Genomic DNA, 21,189 nt, shown 5'->3' with positions numbered 1-21,189 from the left:
AATCAGCTGATTAATTAATTAAACAATCAATCAATCAGTGGTTACAGGAAAACGTGTACACTGAAGAAATAAGGTCACAAAGGTCAACATGGATCCAGACATGAGCCAGGATCCACTGTCAGGTGACCAGTGCCTGCCCTGTTTTCTCTGTTTGTGTCCTCAAATGTCCCGTGTCGGCCTCTAGGTGGCTCCCTCTCTTCTGACTGCTGTGATGAGACGGACTCGGGCACTGATGGAGCTCAGATCCGGTCGTGATGGACCCGTTTGACGGCTCCGGGTCTCCGCCACACGCTGCAGGCAGCGCGGATAGCCGTGCCCCGTGGTCCCGCTTCGCCTCGTGGCTGGAGTGCGTGTGTGTTGTCACCTTCGACCTGGAGCTCGGACAAGCCATAGAGGTACATTGTTAGCTTAGCACTGTGAGCGTTGTTTTGACTGCACGGTGATCGATCGAGTAAATGTTCGATATGCGATCGGTGGCTCGGTTTAAATCGGCGTCGTTCGTCGTGCTGCGACAAAAACCGAATTCCGTATACAAGTTTGACAATTTAGGTGATATCAGTGGGTGAGTTGACGTTAAGTAAACGTAAACACGTTAAATAGAAACGTATCTTCATGTAAAGATGTTTTTAGTGAATTCGGCTTGTGTCGCGTCAACTGTCCCGAGATTCCTCGATTCTCTCAGAGCAGTTTGTGCTCATCAGCTGTTGATGAGCACAAACTGTAGGGAATAAAAACCGTTTTATTTAAAGGTCCATCCGTGACGTGTGAGCGGAAGTGGCTTTTGTGACCTCTTGATTGGTTTAAATCACTAAGTGGCGTTGAACAGTCAGAGAAGAAAGCAGGAGCGGCAAATTAGCAGAATTTTACACGAGCAAATTACAAGAATTACAAGAGCAAATTAATAAACATTGCAAATTAATAAACATTGTCGATGAACCTCAGTTTACACTGTGTCACGTGGCTGATAACGAGAGTCAGCTGACGAGTTAGGGGAGTGAAGGACCACCCACGTGACTACAGTTGACTCAATGATGGCATTTTAGTAGTTTTTTTTAGCAAAGCGTTGATGTAGAAATGAAGTTAAATTGGTAGGAATTTGAATGAGGTTTGGTGACGTTTGTTTTGTTTACAGTTGGTGTTTCCTCCACATGTGAAACTCACAGAGAAAGAGGTAAAATGTGTGCATATATACATGTGTATATATATATGTATATATATATATATATATATATGTATATTTATATTTAGACATATACTTATACATATACATACACATACACATACAAAAGTTTGTATACAGAGTGCTTGCTGTTAATGTTGTTTCTCTTGTCAGAAAACCAGCATCTGCTTCCTGTCGTTCCCGGACTCGTACTCAGGTAAAGTCACTGACATCAATCACAACATCTGTGGGTCAAGGGTCAGCGATCACATGATCTGCGTTCTGTGTCACGTTCCCAGGATGCCTCGGTGACACTCAGTTCAGCTTCAGGCTGCGTCAGTCGGTGGGTCGCAGGGCGTCGCTGCGACAGGACGACGCCTACAACCGAGATGCTCCGGTTGCTCTACAGGTAAGGTCGCGCGGGTGGGGTAATGGTGTCACGGTGTCATGGGGTCAGAAACGATGTCATCATCCGTCATCCTCTCTGTGTCCTCAGAGGGAAACGTCCCATTTCTGTGGTTATGTGTACTTCAGACAAGTGAAGGACGCATCAGTGAAGAGAGGATACTTCCAGAAGGTGCAACTCACCCAAATTCTTCTTCTTCTTCTTCTTCTTCTGTGGATTGTTCAATGTTTGGTGTCGTGAGGATCTGTGGGTCATGTGGCTCTGTGTGTTTTCCAGTCTCTGGTGCTGCTCTCCAGGTTACCGTACACTCACCTGTTCCAGTCGCTGCTGCACATCATCGCACCCGAGTTCTTTGAGAAGCTGGAGCCCTGCCTGGAGACAGGTGACGTCAAGCTTTCTGTCACATCCACCGGCCAGTCAGAGCAGAGAGCTGACGAGTCACCTGACAACCTTTGCTTTTTTTCTCCTCACAGTTTGCAACGAGATCGACCAATGGCCCGCCCCCGTACCTGGACTGACCCTCAACCTGCCTCTAATGGGCGTGGTGTTACAGGTGAGCTGTGGTGGGTGTGGTCTTACACGTTTAATCAGGGGGTGTGGTCTCCTGTTTAGTGACGTTTAATTTGACTATTTTTAATTCTAGGTGCGGATTCCTTCAAAAACCGACAAACCAGGAGGAAGTCCGGTACGGCAGCTTGATGATCAGGTCAGTGGTCAAAGGTCAGAGGTCAAACAGTTTTGTTTTTTTTAACTGTCATTGTTAAACTTTTTTTTTCTCTTCAGAATCTGCTGCCAGCGCCGACGCTGCTACCGACCGTCTATGAACTGGACCTGTTCAGGTCTGAATCACCTTCTCATTGGTCGATTAGTTGTGGCGTCATGTGACTAATGTGACCTCTGACCTCAGGTGCTTCCAGTCAATGCTCGTCCACCTGCAGATGCTCTGGGAGCTCACGTTACTCGGGGAGCCGCTGGTCGTCATGGCGCCTTCACCCACCGTCTCCTCAGAAACAGTGTTGGCGCTTGTCAGGTAACACGATGTCGGGAGAGCGGCCAATCAGAGAGCAGTGTTGATGTTGTCGTTGCCATGGTAACGACGCGCTTGTGTCTCCTCAGCTGCATCGGTCCGCTGAAGTTCTGCGGCGACTTTCGTCCTTATTTCACAATACATGACAGCGAGTTCAGAGAGTACACGACCAAGACGCAGGCGCCGTAAGTCTGTTAACCTGTCTCTCCTGAGTTCACCTGTCTCACCCAAAGTTTACCTGTCTCACCCCAATTTATCTGTCTGACCCTGGTTTACCCGTCTCTCTCGAGTTTACCCGTCTCACCCAAAGTTTACCTGTTTCAGACCCAACGTGCTGCTCGGCGTCACTAACCCGTTCTTCATTAAGACGTTTCAGTCGTGGCCTCACATCATCCGACTCGGCGAGATCAGGATGGCGGGTATTTACATCCTAATCAATGAGAATGATCACTGTTACCATGGTGACCGCTGGTCAGCTGAACTCTGACCTCTTTCAGGCGATCTACCCAAGCAGGTGAAAGTGAAGAAACTTTCCAAACTAAAAGTCCTGGACACAAAACCAGGTGAGTCATCAGAGAAACTGCAGGTGCATCGTGGTTTGTTGTTGTCATGGTGACTAACCTGCCTGCCTTTGTATGTGTGCGTGCGCAGGCATCTACACGTCTTACAAGACGTTTCTCCACAAAGACAAGATCCTGATCAAACGACTGCTGAAGGTGATGCACGCGCGTGACGTTGTCGTCACCTGACCGTGGTCACATGATCTTCTGTAACCGTGTCGTCTGCTTGCTCAGGGTTTTCAGAGGAAGCGGCCGTCCGAGGTGCAGAGCGCCATCTTGAGGAGACACCTGTTGGAGCTCACGCAGAGCTTCATCATCCCTCTGGTGAGAATTGGCCGATCAAATCGCTCCGTCGCTATGGTGTCACGCTGTGATGTTTTGTCGTCGCGGTAACGCTGCGTTCTGTCCGTCAGGAGCGGTACATGGCGAGCCTGATGCCTCTGCAGAGGTCCGTGACGCCCTGGAAGGTAAAACAGGAAGTTGTTTTTGTGTTAGATGATGAGTGATGATGTCATCGGTGTGGCGGTGTCAGCTGACTGTGCGACGGCTTCAGACTCCTCCCCAGATACGACCCTTCAGCCAGGACGAGTTCATGTCCACGCTGGAGCACAGCGGGCCGCAGCTCACCTCGGGGCTCAAAGGTGACTGGACGGGACTGTACAGGTAAAGACGCTGGTCGCACGCCAGAGGTCGACCTTCACTCGTTCACGCGCAGTTTAACCGAAATCACGCGATACCTCCACAGGAAGTTCTTCAGGTCTCCAAACTTTGACGGCTGGTTCAGACAGCGCCACAAGGAGATGACGCAGAAACTGGAGAGCCTCCACCTGGAGGTCCTCTGTGACGCGGTGAGTGTGGTGATGTCATCAGACGTCCAGGTGCGGGACACCTGCTCACTCGCTGTCCTGTCCTCTCCTGTCTTCTCAGGACCTGATTGGCTGGACCCAAGACAAGTCTGAGGTGGAGATTGTGGATCTGGTTCTGAAGCTGCGAGAGAAGCTGGTGAGTGCTGCTCAAGGGACATGTAACCTGTGATGTCATGTTCAGAGACAGACAGGAAAACACTGTCTCTCCCACACCAAACCCCATAGAGAAAATCAGTGATTTTAGCTCCCAGGGACACAGGAGCTGCTGGTCCACTGCTGCCTCGTGTGGCGAGCCTGTGTTACTAATGTAAATCTGAACAAAGGATTTTAAACACCGACATCACAAAATAGCACTTTTGAACGCCTCGTGTGCTGTGGTGTAAAAATCGCTCATTTTCTCTGTGGACTTTGGTGCAGGAGAGTGTGGTATACAAAATAATAATAATAAAGAAAACCTTCGCCAAGTGGAATCTGTGACAAAACAGGAAGTGCGCTTGTTTCTTTCAGAATAAAGCGCTCAGGCAGCAGCTGCAGCTGAAAGACGGCGTTGTGGACAAACTGGAGGCGTTTCTAGGCGACATCGTCGGGACGCTTCCTGAAGACCTGCAGTGCACACTGACCACGACACACTGAGTACTTTCCGTCAACACAAACACTAACAATGATTTTGTTCATCAACACTGAAACGTGTCATGTTTAATTTTTTTTTGACAGGAAATAACCTCTTATTTAAGCAGCGCTCTGTGAATGTAACATGTTTTTAACTTCTATGTTTATCATTTTTCAAGTAAAAGCTGACTCACAATCACGTGAACCTTGTTTCCTTGTCGTCATGGTTACTTTATTTTTTTTTTGGAAAAAGACACAGAATCCAAACAAAAGGGTTTGAAACAGGAAAAATATTTTAATTTCAACAAGGGAATCAAAAATATACATCATCAGCTTCACTGTCATCATTTCTGTTATATGTACAGTTTATACAGAACAAACAGCAACCCCACCATGTAGAGTCTATCTCCACCACGGCGCCCCCTGCAGCCTGAGCACGTGCTGCTTCTCTTGCGGGCTGAAGTGCAGGATGGTGAAGATGGCGGTGAGCGTCTGCTGCTTCCCACTGGCGTCCTGCAGCGTCAGGAACTTGTAGATGACGTTCTTCAGGTACTCCAGGTTGGCGCCCTCTCGGCCCTGGTCCCGGATCAGTTTGTCGAGTTTCCCCCGCAGCTCTGCTGTCTCCTCGTCGTGGCGCTCGGCGTTTGCGATGAGCCGCGCCTGCAGCTGGTGCAGGTCCTCCTCCAGGCGGTGCTTTTGGCGCCGCAGCCCGGCGATCTCCACCTCCTTCCTGGCCAGCTGCTCCACGTACAGCAGCATCGTGGGCTCGGCGCACGTGGCTCGCTGCAGTGCCTGACCCACGATGTCGCCGTCGCCGCCGGGCTCTTGTGCGTCGTCGCTTGCGCCGCTGTACTCGCTCGCGCGTCCGAGCATGGCGGCGGCCCGCAGCTTCTCCAGCTCTTGGTCCTTCTCGTCCAGCAGTGCCATGGTCCGTTCCCTCTGTTTGTGTAGCTCCGCCTCCAGCCGCACCAGTTCGTCGCGGTGCAGTGTCTCCAGCCGCTCCACTTCCTGCCTGTGGCTTTGCTGCAGTGCCGCCGCCGCCTGCTGTCGCTCCTGCAGCTCGTGGCAGTGCTGGGCTTTGGCCTCGTCACTCTGGATCCGCAGGTTGATGTACTTCTCCTTCAGCTCCGACAGCTGGTCCCGCACCTCCTCCAGCTCTTTGGCTTGGCAGCCGTCTTTGGTGTTCTTGTTCTTCAGCACCACCTGTGCTCGCAGCTTGTAGCGTTCAAACTCGTCCTTCAGTTGCCGCAGCTCCTGCTGGTAGACCAGCACGGAGGCTTTGTCCCCGCTGGCCTCCGGCTCGGTCTGCTCCAGGTCCTGGATGTTCTGGTCTGGGTTCCTCTGAGCTGCAAGCAGCAGCATCTTCTTCACCTTCTCCAGCTTCTCCTTCAGCGCGCCAACGTCCAGCTGCGACTCGTCAACGCCGAGGTCAGAGGATGACCGGTTGGAAGCGGCGATGGCCAGTGTTTTGTTCTCCGTGTCCAGCTGCATGATGCGGTCTCGGAGTCTCTGAGCGGCCTGCTGGTCTCGCTGCTTCACCTTTTCACAGGAACCCAGCAGGTCTGACAGTTCAGAGACTCGCTGTTCCAGACCTGCGACGCGGACCTCGGCCTCCTGAGCTCGTTGATGAGCGCGCTCCTCTGCCTCACACGCCTGGAAAAACACAAAAATGGATATCAGGTGCCACGAGGACGGAGAACACTGGAGACTGAAACCTGAAAGAACATTAAACTGTGGAAGGTTCTTACCTTCCTGGTCTCAGTCTGGATCTGCTTCTGAAAGTGGTCTTTCAGCTGCGTCAGCTCCTGCTGCAGCTCCTCTACCCTGGGATCCGGTCTCTTCTGGTCGTCCGCCGCAGTTTGCAGCTTCTTCTTCAGCGCGTCTCTCTCCTCCCTCAGCTGGTTCAGGAGAGCCTCAGACTCCGCCTCTCGGTCTACAGCCTGCGACGTCATCAGGAGGGCGGCACTGGCATCCTGTAGGTGGAGCTCGGCGTCCTGCCGCAGGTCTCGTTCCTGTTGCAGGATCCTCTGAAGCTCTCGCAGCTGCTGGACGTGGTCGCCCTGCTCCTGCTCCCGCTCGTGTTGCTGCGTGATGATGCGAGCACGACTCTCGGCGAGCTGCTGCTGCAGAGCGCTCAGCTCCGCCTCCTGCTGTGTCGCCATGGCGGCCAGACGCTCCTGCAGCTCCTCAACCCCCTGCTTTAGCTGACGCTTGTCGGCCTGGAAGTTCGCCTCCATGCGTGACTTCTCCTGCGTCACCGTGGCGAGGGCGCCGGTGAGCGTGCTCAGCTGGCTCTTCAGCCGGGCAACTCGACGATCCGCCTCCACATTTGGAGTGGGCGTGGCCTGTTGCTGAGTCTCTGCTCCTGAGCCACAGCTGCTCCCTGTGCTGCTGGCCTCAAGCTCCACCCTCTCTGCTTGCACGGTCTGCAGGGAGAATCACATTGACACACATTTCGGTCTTAATTACACAAAGTAGATGAAGAATCAAGTGATTTTTTTTCATTTTCTTACCGGTTCTCCCTGGTCTTCCTCGGACTGGTCTCCTCTGGTGGTCTCGCTGGCCGTGTCCACAGACGCCGCTGTGTCCATGCTGTCCTCACTGTGCAGCGAGCAGCCATCCTCTGGCAGGTCTGGGGCGGGGCCGGTGGCATCCTGCTGGTGTAAGTCCAGCTCCTGGGTCACACTCAGGACCTTCAGACTGGCCTCCAGAGCTTCCTTCTCCTTCAGAAGACTCTTGTAGGCCTGGACCACATCCTTGAAGCGGGTTTGGTACTGGACCAGCTGTTTCTTCTGGGCCTCGACGGTGTCCTGCAGCTCCTTCCTGCTGGGACCGCCCCCGAAGGTCATCCCAAACTTGTCCATGACTCAGACTGGATTCATCCGTAGAATCGGAACTCGAGCCTCTGGAACAAGGACGATAAATGACCAACAAACTGACACTAAAACCAAACAACCATGATGATAATCAGCAGGTTAGTGATTAAAGTACATGTACCAGGCCTGTATGTGGCTCTGTGTCGCTATCGATAACAAAACCAGAAAACCAGAAAACCAGAAAAGCAGACACTGAAATTTTTGGGAACCGTGTGTACAAACTATTTTCCTAAATAAAGCTTTATTTGAATAGGCGTACATTACAAATGATCATACAAGCCGGCTGACTGACGACTCCGGTTTCCTCCCACAGTCCAAAAACATGCCGATCTGAGTTTCAGGTAAATTGGACACTCTGAATTGACTGTAGGTGTGAGTCTGAATGGTTGTTTGTCTCTATATGTGTCCCTGTGATGGACTGGTGAGCTGTTCAGGGTGTGACCCCCCAGCGACCCTCATGTGGAGGATAGAGTGGTAAAAGATGGATGGATGAATAAAGCGAACAGACCCCAAATCACCAAACACAAGAAGAGGAAAACAACAAAGATTCCCAAGCCCGGATAACTGGTAAGTGCAGGAATTCCCTACATCTAAAAAGATGTAAATACGGACACAAGCTGCTGTTAAACCACATAGAAGAAGAGGAAGAACAGTTTGTTTGTTCTGTCACTTAGATCTAAGGGTGTGTGTGTGTGTGTGTATGTGCGCGTGTGTGTGTGTGTGTGTTCAGGTGCTCAGGTGATGCACGTCCACGAGTTGCACAGAGTTAATCATACAGTTTAATCAGAGAATAAACAAATCATTGTTGATCAATAGTCGTTGATTGGTCTCAGTGAGAGGGAAACTAATGTTAAAGATCCGGCTTCAGGGTCCATCTTAATCCACTTTTTGTTTAATTGTTGGGGAAAAGTCATTTCCTTTTACCTTAAAATCATTTTACTTTCTTAAACTAAATGTACTTTTAGAAAGAGATCATACATTTCCACGTACCATCTCTGTTTGGCGGCGTTCATCACTGAGTTCCTTTCAATGTCTCGCGGAAACAAACGCGGTTTACCGACAAATTAAACAACATTAATCGCCAGTTCTCACCTGATGAAACCGCGACGATTCACTTTGAATCGAGATTGTTCGTTGAAATTCCAGAAAACCGTCACCGACTGTCAGAGTGTCAACAACACACCGCTCACCGACTCTCAGCTGACAGTCGCCATGTTGGACTGAGCCGGAACTGAGGAAGACGGAAAAGGATGCGATGCGTTCACTGACATCAAGAATTCGTTAGAACCCCCCCGATATTGCGATGATTTGTTTGGTAAATATTAGTTTATAATTTAAATATTATGCACTTTATTGCCAAGTACATAATATTTAAACAATCTACTTAGGTATTTTGGTGCACTAACAACCACAGTGACAAGAAAATTAACCTAACGCTTGATAAAGATTAAATCATTCAAGTTAAATTACCAACAAATTAAAGGAAAGAAATACTGTAAAGAACATATCTATTTTTACCATTCCATAAATAGTTTCCAGAACAAATTAGTATAAACAGATGAAACAAAGATCATCTATGATCTTGCACTAATAAAGTATATGCAGGTGTATAGATTGATAGATAGTGTCATTTAAATCAGGCTTATTTCTTCAACAGATGATGGGTTGATGGTGTAGGAAAGATTCTGCTGACACAAGGCTTGTATGAACAAAGAAAACTTAATTGCAGCAAGCCAGTTCAAGTATCAGTTTGGACCCCTGCAGAGTTTAAGTCGAATCCTGAAAAACTCTGCCCCTGTTTTCCCATAACCACACATTTTTAATCTTCAATTTTGTCATTTGTCTCCCCTGGTCTTCATGCTCTTATTACCGTTGTACTTCAATTTCCAATGCATGACAGAAAATTTGACAATAGCAACCTGTTTGTTGGCTCTCCCAAACACCAAAAACCAGTAGACTGTGCATTCACTAGTTTCCAGTAGACCCTGAATGCATCATTGGCGTTTGCGTTTTCAATAAAGTTTTTTTTTTTTCAAAGCAGTGACGTCATTTGTTCCCCGTTGGCCTAGACGTGGCACAGAGGAGGAGCTGCGCCCACTCTGGTTCTTCTCTGGCACTTCCCGGTGTGTTCTTGGCGTGTTACCGGCTGTGATCAGTAGCTGCTCCCGGACGAACCGGACGAACTCTCTCCGCTGCTGAACCGGGACTTTGCAGTGAAATGGGCTTAACGATCTCCAATTTGTTCACCCGGTTATTCGGGAAGAAACAGATGAGGATCCTGATGGGTGAGCACCGCGGCTAGGCTAACTAGCTCTGTGGCTAACAGACAGATAAAAACACTCTTTTTTTATTCGTATTGTTGCGTTTAAACACAACAGTCGCACCGTCTTTGTATTATTTATGTGTATGTTTGTGTTTGAACGTGTTTGTCGTAAAAGTGTCCGTGACAGAAGGTGGCGCAGGTAGCCGCCACAAGCTAACGGTCAGAGCCTCAGCCAACGTAGCCGTCAACGTCACTCATCCGGAGTTTAAAGCGGAAATTTGACGCTTAACGAGGTTTGTTTGTGTTCTGTTTTCAGTTGGTTTGGACGCAGCGGGAAAAACAACGATTCTCTACAAACTGAAGCTCGGAGAGATCGTTACCACCATCCCAACTATCGGTAAATGACCGACAACAAACACCGATCAGTGTCTGATAACAGCTGTTTGTTCATTTACCTTTGGATAGTTATTGTCGATGATGAGATCGACAGGTCAGTCCTGTGAGACGCAGTCAGTACGTGTGCATGCACAGTTTAATCGAGCTAAGGCCGTAGTCTGACTAAGACAGGTCCAAGTACAAATGTGGAGGACAAAATCGATTTGTATGTAGGGTGAGAAGCTTGTTCATCTGGAAGGGCCACAGAGTACAGCTGCTGCTGCTCTGGACATATACTACCATTTATTTTATGCTGTAAATTATTAGTCCTCTTACTTTCTATGCCAAGTACCAGCTCTTGGAATTTTAGCTTTAGCTTAATCTACTTTTGTTCTAACTTTTTCGTTTGTGTGTTTCAGGTTTTAACGTGGAGACGGTCGAGTATAAAAACATCTGTTTCACAGTCTGGGACGTCGGTGGTCAAGACAAGATCCGACCTCTGTGGAGACACTACTTCCAGAACACGCAGGTACAGACGACGGCACACGAGACACATCAGTGGGAGCTGAAGTTTTTAAACCCTCTACACTGCCCCCGCACCAAGGTCCACTGACAAAACTGGTGAATGTAACTCATAGAGACGCACGTGCTGCTGCTGCTGCCATGTTTGGTAAACACTGTAGTCACAGAATAAAACATTTTAACTGACTGCTGGAGGCAGCAGTGGATCAGAAAATCCAGTGTGCTGTCATGTAAAAACATTCATTTTCTGTATGGACTTTGGTGCAGGGAGATGGATTGGTTTACACTCGCCTGTACGTTTAATTGTCAAGTCCGACATGCTCTGTCCTTTTGTCACATCTATTCTGACATGATTTCATAATTATGTCTATGTGACCTTTGACCCGGTGTGTGTGCGCAGGGTCTGATCTTTGTGGTCGACAGTAATGACAGTGACCGAATCGCTGAGTCGGCAGAGGAGCTCTCCAAGATGGTGAGAAAACAAGTTTTGTGAATGTCTGCAGTCACATCGGTCATGTGACATCGGTCATGTGACATCAGTCACCTGACTCTCTCTCTTGCTCTGTGTGTGTGTGTGTGTGCGCGTGCAGCTCCAGGAGGACGAGTTGAAGGAAGCGATTATTCTCGTGTTCGCCAACAAACAGGATCTTCCAAACGCCATGATCATCAGCGAACTCACCGATAAACTGGGCCTGCACAGTCTACGCAGCAGAACTGTAAGATCAATCGAAACGTTATAAATACACTTGATGATATGTATCAATTTTGTTTTTGTACAGCTTCTTTTATTTTGAAGTTCAGACAAAATGAGTTAGCGGCAGCAGTTCCTGTCGGGCGCGCCCTACGTCCGATCCGCATGTGTGGTCACTTCCTTGTTGCGGATCCTGTGTCCGGGGATTACGGTTAGGGTCGGGATTTTCTGGTACAGACTTAACGACAAACATTACCAAGAGTGTTGAGCTATGATTTCCAGAATGTAGCTCTGATGATGCTGACTCCTTAACAGCGCTGACGTTTAATCGCCTTTTTCATGACGACGCAAACGTTTTTCCATCGAGATCGGAAGTTTTTATCGCCAACATTACCTCACAGAAGTCAAAGCTTGGAGACAGTCCTGCGGGACATCACATCCCCTGTTTTTTTGTCTGAGTTTCAAAATAAGAGCACAATGTCCCTGTGCTGTGAGACTAACGGCATGGTCTTCTCTCATCCTGTCTCCTGTTTTTTTCCCTGCTCTCTCTCTCTCTCTCTGTGTCTCTGTCTCCGTCTCTGTCTCTCTGTGTCTCTGTCTCTGTCCTCAGTGGAACATCCAGGGCACCTGTGCCACGCAGGGCACGGGTCTGTACGAGGGCCTGGACTGGCTGTCGAGTGAGCTGGAAAAGCGCTAGATCGGCTGACAGGAAATGGGAAGCCAGTGTACAAACGGAGGAGGAGGAGGGGCCACTTTTCACAGGACTGTTTTTTTGTTTGTTTGTTTGTTTTGTTTTTATTTTTAAATTATAAACGTGTGTGTGAGCAGGAGGAAGTGATTTCACAGACTCTTGAGCTCACCTGGTTTCCATCGTTCTTACTCTTCTGTTTAATCTGTTCCTTTTTAATCCGCATGTTTTATCAACTCGTTTTGACAGGAGGGGACGGGGTTAGTGGTGATATATACTGTGTGGCAGGTGGGCGGGGCTCCCGATCACCTGATGACTGAATCAGCCACAGAGCCTCATCATTCCTTATCAATGTGAAGAAGAAACGGAGATGATGATGCAATAAAGTTTGTTTTTCTTCACATCTGTTTTATTGATTTTTCATTCTAATAAAAAATAATAATTGATATTTTAGCTACATTTGTTTTTGACATTTAAATCAAACTAATAACTAAATTAATTAGATGTTTAATGCTTATTACATAACCATGTTGACAGAAATAGACTGACAAAGTTAAAAAAATAAATTAATTCATATAAGGGATTTTAAAGAGTACCATCGCCCACTTGTGGACATTGGTGGTATTGCAGCTGGTCTAAACTTTGAGCCATAAAAATGTCTATCCAAATCAAACGTGTTCAACACAAACAATTTTGTTTTAACACAATGTTCTGCCACATGATCACACATGTACTAATTTAATTTACTAATGGAAAAAAAGTTTCAAGGAGCCATTTTAGCAGCACATTTACAATATTTTTTGAGAAAAATTATAATCACAGTTAAGACACTTATTTTACGTTTTTATCTTAAAAACACATACTCTTTGTAAAAAAGATATCCCTCACTCATTAAACTACTAACATAAATCAAACGCACACGTCCTGTAAGTATCTTAATGTTGGTTCATTTAAAAAAAGAAAGAATTTAAGTTAATTTTCTTTTACATAAATGTCGTGTTTTCATCAAGAAAAAAAACAGAAATAATATAAAATAAATATTTTGGTTAATTGTATTAATTTAAACCAAAAAAAAAGCATTATTTTTCTTATTACTTTTGCAGTAAAATAATTTAATACATTTTGATATAATGAACAAAATGAGTGAAATAAAATGTTTGCCGTTTAGTTTGAAAGCCGTCAAAGTAAGCGCCACCTTTATTGTGAAAGGACCGGTACCGGATGTGAGCGGCGCATGTTTCCGTTGTGTTTCCTCCGTCAGCTCAGTCACTTCCAGCTCAGTCGCTCCGCTGTAACTTAGACCGTCAACATGTCCGCAGACCCGTGCTCCTTCTCCTCCATCACCAGGTGCGTCACCAAACACCTGAACCTGCACCTGCACGTGGACTTCGACAGGCACGTCATCAAAGGGAAGGTGGAGCTGACGGTGGAGGCGCTCGAGGACCGTCTCTCCGTCCTGGTGAGAGGTTAATGAAGCCCGGTAGTCCCGCTGCTGGTCCGCCGGTGTAGCTCCGTGTTAGCGTCAAAGCTAACGGTGTCTACATATCCGCTGCGTTACATTAACCTAAACAAACAGAACCTCCTCGGGAAAGTTTTGAATTCTGACTGATCCGGTTAATCTTATGTGATTGTTTTGTGTTAAATTCTCGACGCTTATGTTTTTAACAATGATAAGATGTTTCTGCTCAATTCGGCTTAATCCACTTTGTTATTGGTGGATTACATTCAGCACTGAATATCACTGAATTATGCCAAAGTAAGCCCTCTCCTTAAATCGTTCTTTTTTTGAATGGAGATTGTGTGTAAGTGAAACTACATGCGAGAAAAACAAGATCCTAGCTCATGCTTCATCTAAACATGTAAACTTAAATGTTTATTTACTTTTCCGATTTTAAGTGTTTTTCCAAATGTGCATCAGTGGAAGCTCATTTAACTCTTGTCACAGCTGAATGAAAACAGTAGTTTGTTAATGTTTAATTCATGTTGGACTGAGAAGACTTACATCTGCACTTTTCTGACAGGGATTTGGTCTGATGTGTTCGAGTGAGTGAGTGCGTGTGTGTGTGTGTGTGTGTGTGTGTGTGTGTGTCAGGTGTCACAGTTTGTGTTAGGTGTCACAGTGTGTGTGTGTGTTAGGTGTCACAGTGTGTGTTAGGTGTCAGACTGAACTTTGGTCTGGCTGAATAATATGTGTCTCCCTGGACTTTGACTGATGCACCTGAGCAGGTGTGTTCACATCAGGTCAGAGTTCATAAGAGGAACAACCTGCTGACTGAGCGTTTGACTTTTTAATAATTAAGCAGTTAAATGATGAGGCAGCAGAACTCTGATAAATGTTGATGAACCCTTTTTCTACACAGACTCTTGACACCCGGGACCTGACCATCGTTTCCGTGACAACCAATGGACAAGCAGTGCGCTTCAGTCTCGGCCCCAAACACAGCTTCAAGGGATCGCAACTGGACATCACGCTGCCCTTTGACCTCTCCAGGTGACCTCACGTGTAACGTCTGTGCTGTTGTGTCTGACTGTGTTGTGTGCGACTGTGGTGACCGTGTTTGTGTCTCTGCTCTGGACCAATCAGAGGGCAGCATGTGATCGTGGAGGTGACCTATGAGACGTCTCCGTCTGCGACGGCTCTGCAGTGGCTCTCACCCGAACAGACGGCCGGGAAGAAACAACCGTACCTGTTCAGTCAGTGTCAGGTGAGCGGCGCTCTTTGTTCTTGCCTATCGTTGCCATAGAAACCGGTTTGAGGAAGCGAAATAAGCACATTTTGGTCTATGGGTTTCATCATCACTGGCCAAACGCGGAGTTTCGTTAGAGAATCGTGATGAGGAAACGTTTGAGGACACATGTGAGGACACTTTCTTCCTCTTGAGCTATGATGTTGACATCTCAGCTCAAGTCTCCAGAAAAGTGAAGTTTGTGTCACTCTCTCACCCACTCACTCTCCCACACTGAATCCCATAGAGAAAATCAGTGATTTTACATCATCGGCACACAGGAGCTGTTTAACCACCGCTACCTGTATCACTAACTTCACGTCACTTTTTATCATCGTTATTCTGTGACTTCGGCATGTGAAATGCTTTGTTCAGGTTTAATTCAGTGACACAAATTTACCAGAGGGGGGAGCAGTCGAGCAGCAGCTCCTGTGTTGCTGGGTGCTAAAATTAGTCATTTTCTGTATGGGGTTTGGTGTGTGGAGAGTGAGCCGATGTCACCTGACTCTCTGTCGCCCTCTGTCCCTCAGGCTCATCACTGCAGGAGCATGATCCCCTGCCAGGACACTCCGTCTGTCAAACACAGCTACTACGCTCAGGTAACACAGAGGACACACCTGGACATGTCCAACATGGGGGGTACACTGTCCTCTGCCTCTGGTCCTCTACTGTGTATCTGTCCCATGGGGTTTTTTCTCTTTGCCTGTGCCTCAGAGACACAAAAAACTGATCCTCAGATGTTTGTGTCTCTGTCCTCTGATCCTCAGATGTTTGTGTCTTTGTCCTCTGATCATCAGATGTTTGTGTCTCTGTCCCTCTGATCCTCAGGTGTTTGTGTCCGTCCTCTGTCCCTCAGATCTCCATATCAGCCCCCCCTGTCCCTCACAAATGTATTTGTGTCTCAGGTGTTTGTGTCTCTGCCTCTCAGGTGTCTGTCCCTCAGGAACTGGTGGCAGTGATGAGCGCAGTGAGAGACGGACAGGCCGCGGATCCTCAGGACAGCAGCCGCGTCGTCTACAGATTCAGACAGACGGTGAGTAGCGGGTCTCTTGTCCCACTGACCGCTGACGTTTAAAATGACTCCGTCTGTCCACGTGTCTCTTTCAGGTGGCCATGCCGTCCTACCTGATCGCGATCGTGGTCGGGGCGCTGGAGAGCAGGTAAACCTGGCCCTCAGCGGTCACGCTGACATCGTCGTGTTGTGACGTGCAGGTGACAGTGTGTCTGTGCTCTGATTGGTTTCTGACAGGGAGATCGGCCCGAGGTCCAGAGTCTGGTCTGAGAAGGAGTTTGTGGACAAGGCGGCGTTCGAGTTCTCCGAGGTCTGTGACTCTTAAACAGTGTGTGTGTTTGTTAATTCAATGCGACTTTAGCCTCACGATCAGCGCTTGTGTGTGTGTGTGTTTCAGACCGAGACCATGTTAAAAACTGCAGAGGATCTCGCTGGACCGTATGTTTGGGGTCAGTACGACATCCTGGTTCTGCCACCGTCCTTCCCATACGGCGGCATGGAGAACCCCTGTCTGACCTTTGCCACGCCCACTCTGCTGGTATAAATTCACACACAAACATTAAAAGGATAGTTCAGGTTTTTTGAAAGTGTGGTACAGAGATGGATGATGTCACATACAATCTCGCTCCTGTGGGCACAAATAAACCGATTTTTAGCCACTTAGCAAAGCTTTACCTCATTCAATCTACGTCATCTTAAGTCTGCACTATCTTAAGAACACGTTTGCTACTTTATCTCGTTGTTGGACAGACTTTTGTAACGGGAAACTGACGTTTTTAAACCGCTCGCTCTTCTCCATAGAGAAGTCCATAGAGAAAACCAGCGATTTTACACCACAGGGCACAGGAGTCATGGATCCACTGTTGCCTCCGTCGCTAAGTTCCAGTGTTTGAAATCCTTCATTCACAGACACCGAAGTGACGCAAAGTCTCCACACGAGGCAGCAGTAGACCAGCAGCCCCTGTGTCTCCATGAGCTAAAAACAAAATGGTTTATAAAGTGACACAAAGCAGTAAATATGCTAGACTTAAGCTGGTGTAGATTGGAAGACCTGGACCCAGATCAGGACCTGGATCTGGAGTCAACATGTCGTTTTGTTGTTCATCTGTCCCATAATCAATCATCATCATTATCACCATGTGTCCTCTGTGTCTTCACAGGCGGGAGACAAGTCTCTGTCAAACGTGAGTAAAACCCTTGCCTCCGTCGTCTGGTTCGGCGCCATGTGTGTGAAAGTTTTGCGCATTTATCGTGTTGTTCGTCCCGTCAGGTGATCGCACACGAGATCTCGCACAGCTGGACGGGAAACCTGGTGACCAACAAGACCTGGGAGCACTTCTGGTACACACACACACACGCACACACACACATATGCACAAAAGCTGTGTCCTGTTGGGTGTCTGATGCTCCTCCCCCTCGCCGTCTCTGCAGGTTAAACGAGGGTCACACGGTTTACCTGGAGAGGATGATTGGCAGGTGTATGCACGGCGAACACTTCCGGCAGTTTAAGGCGATCGGCGGCTGGAAGGACCTGCAGGACTCAGTGAGCACCCGAACCCTCTTTGTTAACCCGCGGCTGCGCTCTGATTCCCACCGCTTAACCCGAGCGTGTCGTCCCTCAGGTGAACACCTTTGGCGCCAACAACCCGCTCACTAACCTGGTGCCCAGGCTGGAAGAGGTCAACCCCGACGAAGCCTACTCGTCCGTCCCGTACGAGAAAGGCTTCGCGCTGCTGTATCACCTGGAGGAGCTGCTGGGCGGACCAGGTAACACCCCGCGCGGCACCGTGCGCACATGCCTCAGAGACCCTGTGCTCGCCGCGGCGTCCGTTTACCTGTTCACTGTGTTTCCTCAGAGGTGTTCATGGGTTTCGTGAAGTCGTACATTCAGCTGTTCGCCTACAGCAGCGTGACCACGGACGACTGGAAGAACTACCTGTTCACCTACTTCAAAGACAAGGTGAGACGCACCTGGACACGCCGCGGTACGCTAACACAGCGCTGCGGCGGGAACACATGTCAACCTTCTACTGTGTGTTATCACATTTTGGACGTCTTTATGACACTTTTGGACGCCTAACTATATTCTGACTTTTTTGTCACGTTTGGACACCTTATGACATTTTTGGACACTTGTGGATGTCTTACTAAACTATGACTTTTTGTCACATTTTGGACACCTGATGACACTTTTTGACACCTTAATATGCTCTGACTTTTTTGTGACATATACTGGAAATTTGGGAACTTGAGTGTAGTTGGTAGTGTCACATAATCTTTGACTTGATTGTGTCTTTGTTTCAGGTGGACGTCCTGAACAAAGTTGACTGGAACGGCTGGATGTTCACACCTGGAATGCCTCCTGTCAAACCTCAGTAAGTAGATCATCAGGTCTGCATCAGTCTTCCTTCAGGTCCACGTCTGTTCACAGACCTGTGGCTTGATGTGGTTTCCTCCCGGCTTTGTGTTTCAGGTACGACACGACTCTGGCGGATGCCTGCATTAATCTCAGCCAGAAGTGGATCCAGGTAAGATTTGTGGCCTGATGAGGACTTGGGTTTCATTTTTCTTTGGGTTGTCGTGAATCCTCTGCTTCCTCCACCCCCCCACAGGCCAAAGAACAGGATCTGAGCAACTTCAAAGAGAGTGATCTGAAGACACTGTCGTCCCACCAGCTGATCGAGTTCCTGTCCCTGCTGCTTCATGAGGTAAACCCCGTCAAACACCAGAGTTCTCCACACATTAGGTACACCACAGTCCACTGTAGACCACTGAAGTCCACTTGAGTCACCTACAGCCCGCCTTTGTGTGTTTCAGGATCCTCTTCCTCTCACTCATGTGCTGAAGATGCAGCAGGTCTACGACTTCCACTCGTGTCTGAACGCAGAGATCCGCTTCAGGTTAGTCCTGATTCACAGCCTCACTGGATCGCTCGCTGACGCCTGTTCCTCCTCCTGATTGGCCGATTTTTCCCCGCAGGTGGCTCAGGTTGTGCGTCCGCTCCAGGTGGGAGGAGGTGGTTCCCATGGCGCTGAAGATGGCAACAGAGCAGGGCAGGATGAAGTTCACGCGGCCTTTGTTCAAGTTAGCAAGCGTTTTCTCTTCACGCCGTTTCCTAAAAATTATTCACTCTCTCACGTCTGTGTCAACGTTTCTTTTTTTTTTCAGAGAAGTCTACGGGTTTGAAAAGTACCGTGAGGAAGTGGTCAGCGTATTTAAGGCTCACCGCACGGCCATGCACCCGGTCACCGCAGGGTTGGTCATCAAAGACCTGAAGGTGGACATCAGCCTGTGAACCAATCACAGACCAGTATTACTGCGACAGCATAGCAGCCAATCACAGCTCTTCCCTCCAGCAGCCAATCACAGCTTGTCTTCACTTCTCGCCTCTTTTTTTAAATTCTCTTCTGTCGACATGATTCATCTCAGGACAGAAAATAAACAATTTTATAAATAATGTCGAGACGTGTTTTTTTTCTGTTCCGCAAAAAAACATCTTCACAAACACCGCACGAGAAAAAACTCTCCAGTTGTCATGGAGACATTAGAGGATTCAAACAGAGACAGCAGTGCTAACCGTCATAGTACCATGCTGCCACATTAAGATATTAGACATTTTAAAAACTTGCACTAAAACTTAAATTTGCACAAGACTCTAAACTATGACTTTTTCTCAAATTTCTGACGACATATTAAAGTAAGACTTTTTTCGCAAAATTTGGATGACTTGCCAAAGTATGACTTTTTTGTCTCATTTTTGACATCATACTTAAAGCCCACATAGACCAGAAGCTCCAATTAACGCTGCGTTTGTGTGTGTATCTGCGTCATTACCTCGTTTATGAAACCCTAAAGTTTCAGAACAAACAGTTCAGCCACTGCTGAGAAAATAGTGTTGTATTGTTTTCCTGGGCTCTGCGAAGCGGATCGGCACTTCCTTAATTTGATGTCGTAATCAAAAATTCTCACCGCTCCTCACCACCGTAGCGCCTCCTGTTGCGGGCACTAGTCCGGGCACATCCGGTTGCGTACATTCAACCGCAGAAGAAGAAGAACTACTCTCGTTGTAGCTGCTGAGATGCAGAGCATCCACCGTGCCAGAGGGGGGAGCTGTGTATCAGAGAGCTGGCCTATCTATTACGTCACTTCCAGGTACCTGGCCAATCACAGGACAGTGGGAAAGCGCTCGTTGGCTGGCCAATCACAACACGGTCCACATTCTAGGGGTGTGGTTTTGGTCTGAAACAGCGCGGCTGACGAGAGCGTCAGTGAGGAGATATTTTGATCGGCTCGTTTGCAGCGATTAGGAGGTTTTTAATCATGAAAACAAGTTAATATATGTAAGTAGACCTCCATAACTAACATATATGTGTGATACAAGCATTCTACATCACCTTTAAATATGTGAGGGCCACACGGTGGTGTAGTGCATGGGTTCTCTCCGGGTTCTCCGGCTTCCTCCCACAGTCCAAAAACATGCAATTTGGGGATTAGGTAAATGGGACATTCTAAATTGACCAATTGTCTCTGTGTGTGGCCCTGCGATGGACTGGCAAACTGTCCAGGGTGTACCCCGCCTATCACCCGATGTAGCTGAGATTGGCACAGCACCCCCTGCGACCATCTGGTGGAGGATAAAGCGGTAGATAATGACTGACTGACTGACTTAAGTATGACTTTTTTGTCTGATTTTTGACGACATACTTAAGTATGACTTTTGTGGCAAAATTTGGATGACATACTAAAGTATGACTTTTTTGTTTCATTTTTGACGACATACTAAAGTATGACTTTTTTGTCAAAATTTGGACGACATACTAAAGTATGACTTTTTTGGCAAAATTTGGATGACATGTTAAAGTGTGAGGTGTGTTAATGTGAGGGCCACACGGTGGTGTAGTGCATGGGTTCTCTCCGGGTTCTCCGGCTTCCTCCCACAGTCCAAAAACATGCAATTTGGGGATTAGGTAAATGGGACATTCTAAATTGACCAATTGTCTCTGTGTGTGGCCCTGCGATGGACTGGCAAACTGTCCAGGGTGTACCCCGCCTATCACCCGATGTAGCTGAGATTGGCACAGCACCCCCTGCGACCATCTGGTGGAGGATAAAGCGGTAGATAATGACTGACTGACTGACTTAAGTATGACTTTTTTGTCAAAATTTTGACGACATACTATAGTATGACTTTTTTGTCTGATTTTTGACGACATACTTAAGTATGACTTTTGTGGCAAAATTTGGATGACATACTAAAGTATGACTTTTTTGTTTCATTTTTGACGACATACTAAAGTATGACTTTTTTGGCAAAATTTGGATGACATGTTAAAGTATGACTTTTTTGTTTCATTTTTGACGACATACTAAAGTATGACTTTTTTATCAAAATTCGGACGACATACTAAA

The 21,189-nt window shown here is 47.6% G+C and overlaps 4 protein-coding genes across 6 annotated transcripts; 3 read left to right on the top strand and 1 right to left on the bottom strand.

The window, feature by feature from the left end:
* The first annotated feature begins 45 nt into the window (after nt 1–45).
* On the top strand, nt 46–4,832 carry dennd6b (DENN/MADD domain containing 6B). The gene is made up of 20 exons (XM_044021254.1): nt 46–395; nt 1,133–1,171; nt 1,334–1,376; nt 1,459–1,568; nt 1,656–1,736; nt 1,842–1,947; nt 2,039–2,118; nt 2,209–2,271; nt 2,349–2,404; nt 2,473–2,595; nt 2,682–2,777; nt 2,917–3,011; nt 3,090–3,155; nt 3,244–3,308; nt 3,387–3,476; nt 3,566–3,619; nt 3,706–3,815; nt 3,898–4,000; nt 4,080–4,154; nt 4,526–4,832. Exons 1-20 carry the CDS (start codon nt 255–257, stop codon nt 4,649–4,651), a joined length of 1,722 nt encoding a protein of 573 aa, XP_043877189.1. The 5' UTR covers nt 46–254; the 3' UTR covers nt 4,652–4,832.
* A 70-nt stretch (nt 4,833–4,902) lies between these two features.
* Nucleotides 4,903–8,731, bottom strand: gcc1 (GRIP and coiled-coil domain containing 1). Of its 3 annotated transcripts, none has more exons than XM_044021252.1 (4): nt 8,494–8,731; nt 7,141–7,532; nt 6,376–7,053; nt 4,903–6,280 (listed from the first exon to the last, which is right to left on the bottom strand). In XM_044021252.1, the coding sequence occupies exons 2-4, from the start codon at nt 7,489–7,491 to the stop codon at nt 5,030–5,032; spliced, it is 2,280 nt and encodes a 759-aa protein (XP_043877187.1). In that variant the 5' UTR covers nt 7,492–7,532; nt 8,494–8,731; the 3' UTR covers nt 4,903–5,029. The 3 variants fall into 3 exon arrangements, with proteins under 3 accessions (XP_043877187.1, XP_043877185.1, XP_043877186.1); XM_044021250.1 differs by having other exon boundaries at nt 8,596–8,731; XM_044021251.1 differs by lacking the exon at nt 8,494–8,731 and having other exon boundaries at nt 7,141–7,849.
* An 830-nt stretch (nt 8,732–9,561) lies between these two features.
* LOC122766421 (ADP-ribosylation factor 4) lies at nt 9,562–12,443 on the top strand. The gene is made up of 6 exons (XM_044021259.1): nt 9,562–9,788; nt 10,083–10,163; nt 10,561–10,670; nt 11,064–11,135; nt 11,254–11,379; nt 11,965–12,443. Exons 1-6 carry the CDS (start codon nt 9,722–9,724, stop codon nt 12,049–12,051), a joined length of 543 nt encoding a protein of 180 aa, XP_043877194.1. The 5' UTR covers nt 9,562–9,721; the 3' UTR covers nt 12,052–12,443.
* Nucleotides 12,444–13,301: 858 nt separating this feature from the next.
* lta4h (leukotriene A4 hydrolase) lies at nt 13,302–19,237 on the top strand. The gene is made up of 19 exons (XM_044021253.1): nt 13,302–13,501; nt 14,403–14,533; nt 14,627–14,747; nt 15,299–15,367; nt 15,697–15,801; nt 15,876–15,928; nt 16,018–16,090; nt 16,178–16,318; nt 16,941–16,964; nt 17,051–17,121; nt 17,212–17,323; nt 17,403–17,547; nt 17,637–17,740; nt 18,085–18,155; nt 18,254–18,308; nt 18,393–18,488; nt 18,598–18,680; nt 18,760–18,864; nt 18,949–19,237. The coding sequence occupies exons 1-19, from the start codon at nt 13,352–13,354 to the stop codon at nt 19,073–19,075; spliced, it is 1,836 nt and encodes a 611-aa protein (XP_043877188.1). The 5' UTR covers nt 13,302–13,351; the 3' UTR covers nt 19,076–19,237.
* Nucleotides 19,238–21,189: the final 1,952 nt, after the last annotated feature.

The sequence above is a fragment of the Solea senegalensis genome, linkage group LG3, assembly GCF_019176455.1.
Source record: "Solea senegalensis isolate Sse05_10M linkage group LG3, IFAPA_SoseM_1, whole genome shotgun sequence".
In the NCBI taxonomy this organism is placed as follows: Eukaryota; Metazoa; Chordata; class Actinopteri; order Pleuronectiformes; family Soleidae; genus Solea; species Solea senegalensis.
The sequence above is the reverse complement of the archived record's forward strand: the minus strand, read 5'-3'. Positions and strand labels throughout refer to the sequence as shown.

What these genes read in the sequence shown, in the direction of transcription:
- dennd6b (XM_044021254.1), top strand. Translation starts at nt 255, where the DNA reads ATGGACCCGTTTGACGGCTCCGGGTCTCCGCCACACGCTGCAGGCAGC. An exon ending in CGGCGAGATCAGGATGGCGG is followed by an intron (nt 3,012 to 3,089) that starts GTATTTACATCC and finishes GACCTCTTTCAG; the next exon opens with GCGATCTACCCAAGCAGGTG. An exon ending in AGAGCTTCATCATCCCTCTG is followed by an intron (nt 3,477 to 3,565) that starts GTGAGAATTGGC and finishes TCTGTCCGTCAG; the next exon opens with GAGCGGTACATGGCGAGCCT.
- gcc1 (XM_044021252.1), bottom strand. Translation starts at nt 7,491, where the DNA reads ATGGACAAGTTTGGGATGACCTTCGGGGGCGGTCCCAGCAGGAAGGAG. An exon ending in AGGAAGACCAGGGAGAACCG is followed by an intron (nt 7,054 to 7,140) that starts GTAAGAAAATGA and finishes TTCTCCCTGCAG; the next exon opens with ACCGTGCAAGCAGAGAGGGT. An exon ending in TCCAGACTGAGACCAGGAAG is followed by an intron (nt 6,281 to 6,375) that starts GTAAGAACCTTC and finishes GTGTTTTTCCAG; the next exon opens with GCGTGTGAGGCAGAGGAGCG.
- LOC122766421 (XM_044021259.1), top strand. Translation starts at nt 9,722, where the DNA reads ATGGGCTTAACGATCTCCAATTTGTTCACCCGGTTATTCGGGAAGAAA. An exon ending in TACCACCATCCCAACTATCG is followed by an intron (nt 10,164 to 10,560) that starts GTAAATGACCGA and finishes TGTGTGTTTCAG; the next exon opens with GTTTTAACGTGGAGACGGTC. An exon ending in CAGAGGAGCTCTCCAAGATG is followed by an intron (nt 11,136 to 11,253) that starts GTGAGAAAACAA and finishes GTGCGCGTGCAG; the next exon opens with CTCCAGGAGGACGAGTTGAA.
- lta4h (XM_044021253.1), top strand. Translation starts at nt 13,352, where the DNA reads ATGTCCGCAGACCCGTGCTCCTTCTCCTCCATCACCAGGTGCGTCACC. An exon ending in AGGACCGTCTCTCCGTCCTG is followed by an intron (nt 13,502 to 14,402) that starts GTGAGAGGTTAA and finishes TTTTCTACACAG; the next exon opens with ACTCTTGACACCCGGGACCT. An exon ending in TGTCCCTGCTGCTTCATGAG is followed by an intron (nt 18,489 to 18,597) that starts GTAAACCCCGTC and finishes TGTGTGTTTCAG; the next exon opens with GATCCTCTTCCTCTCACTCA.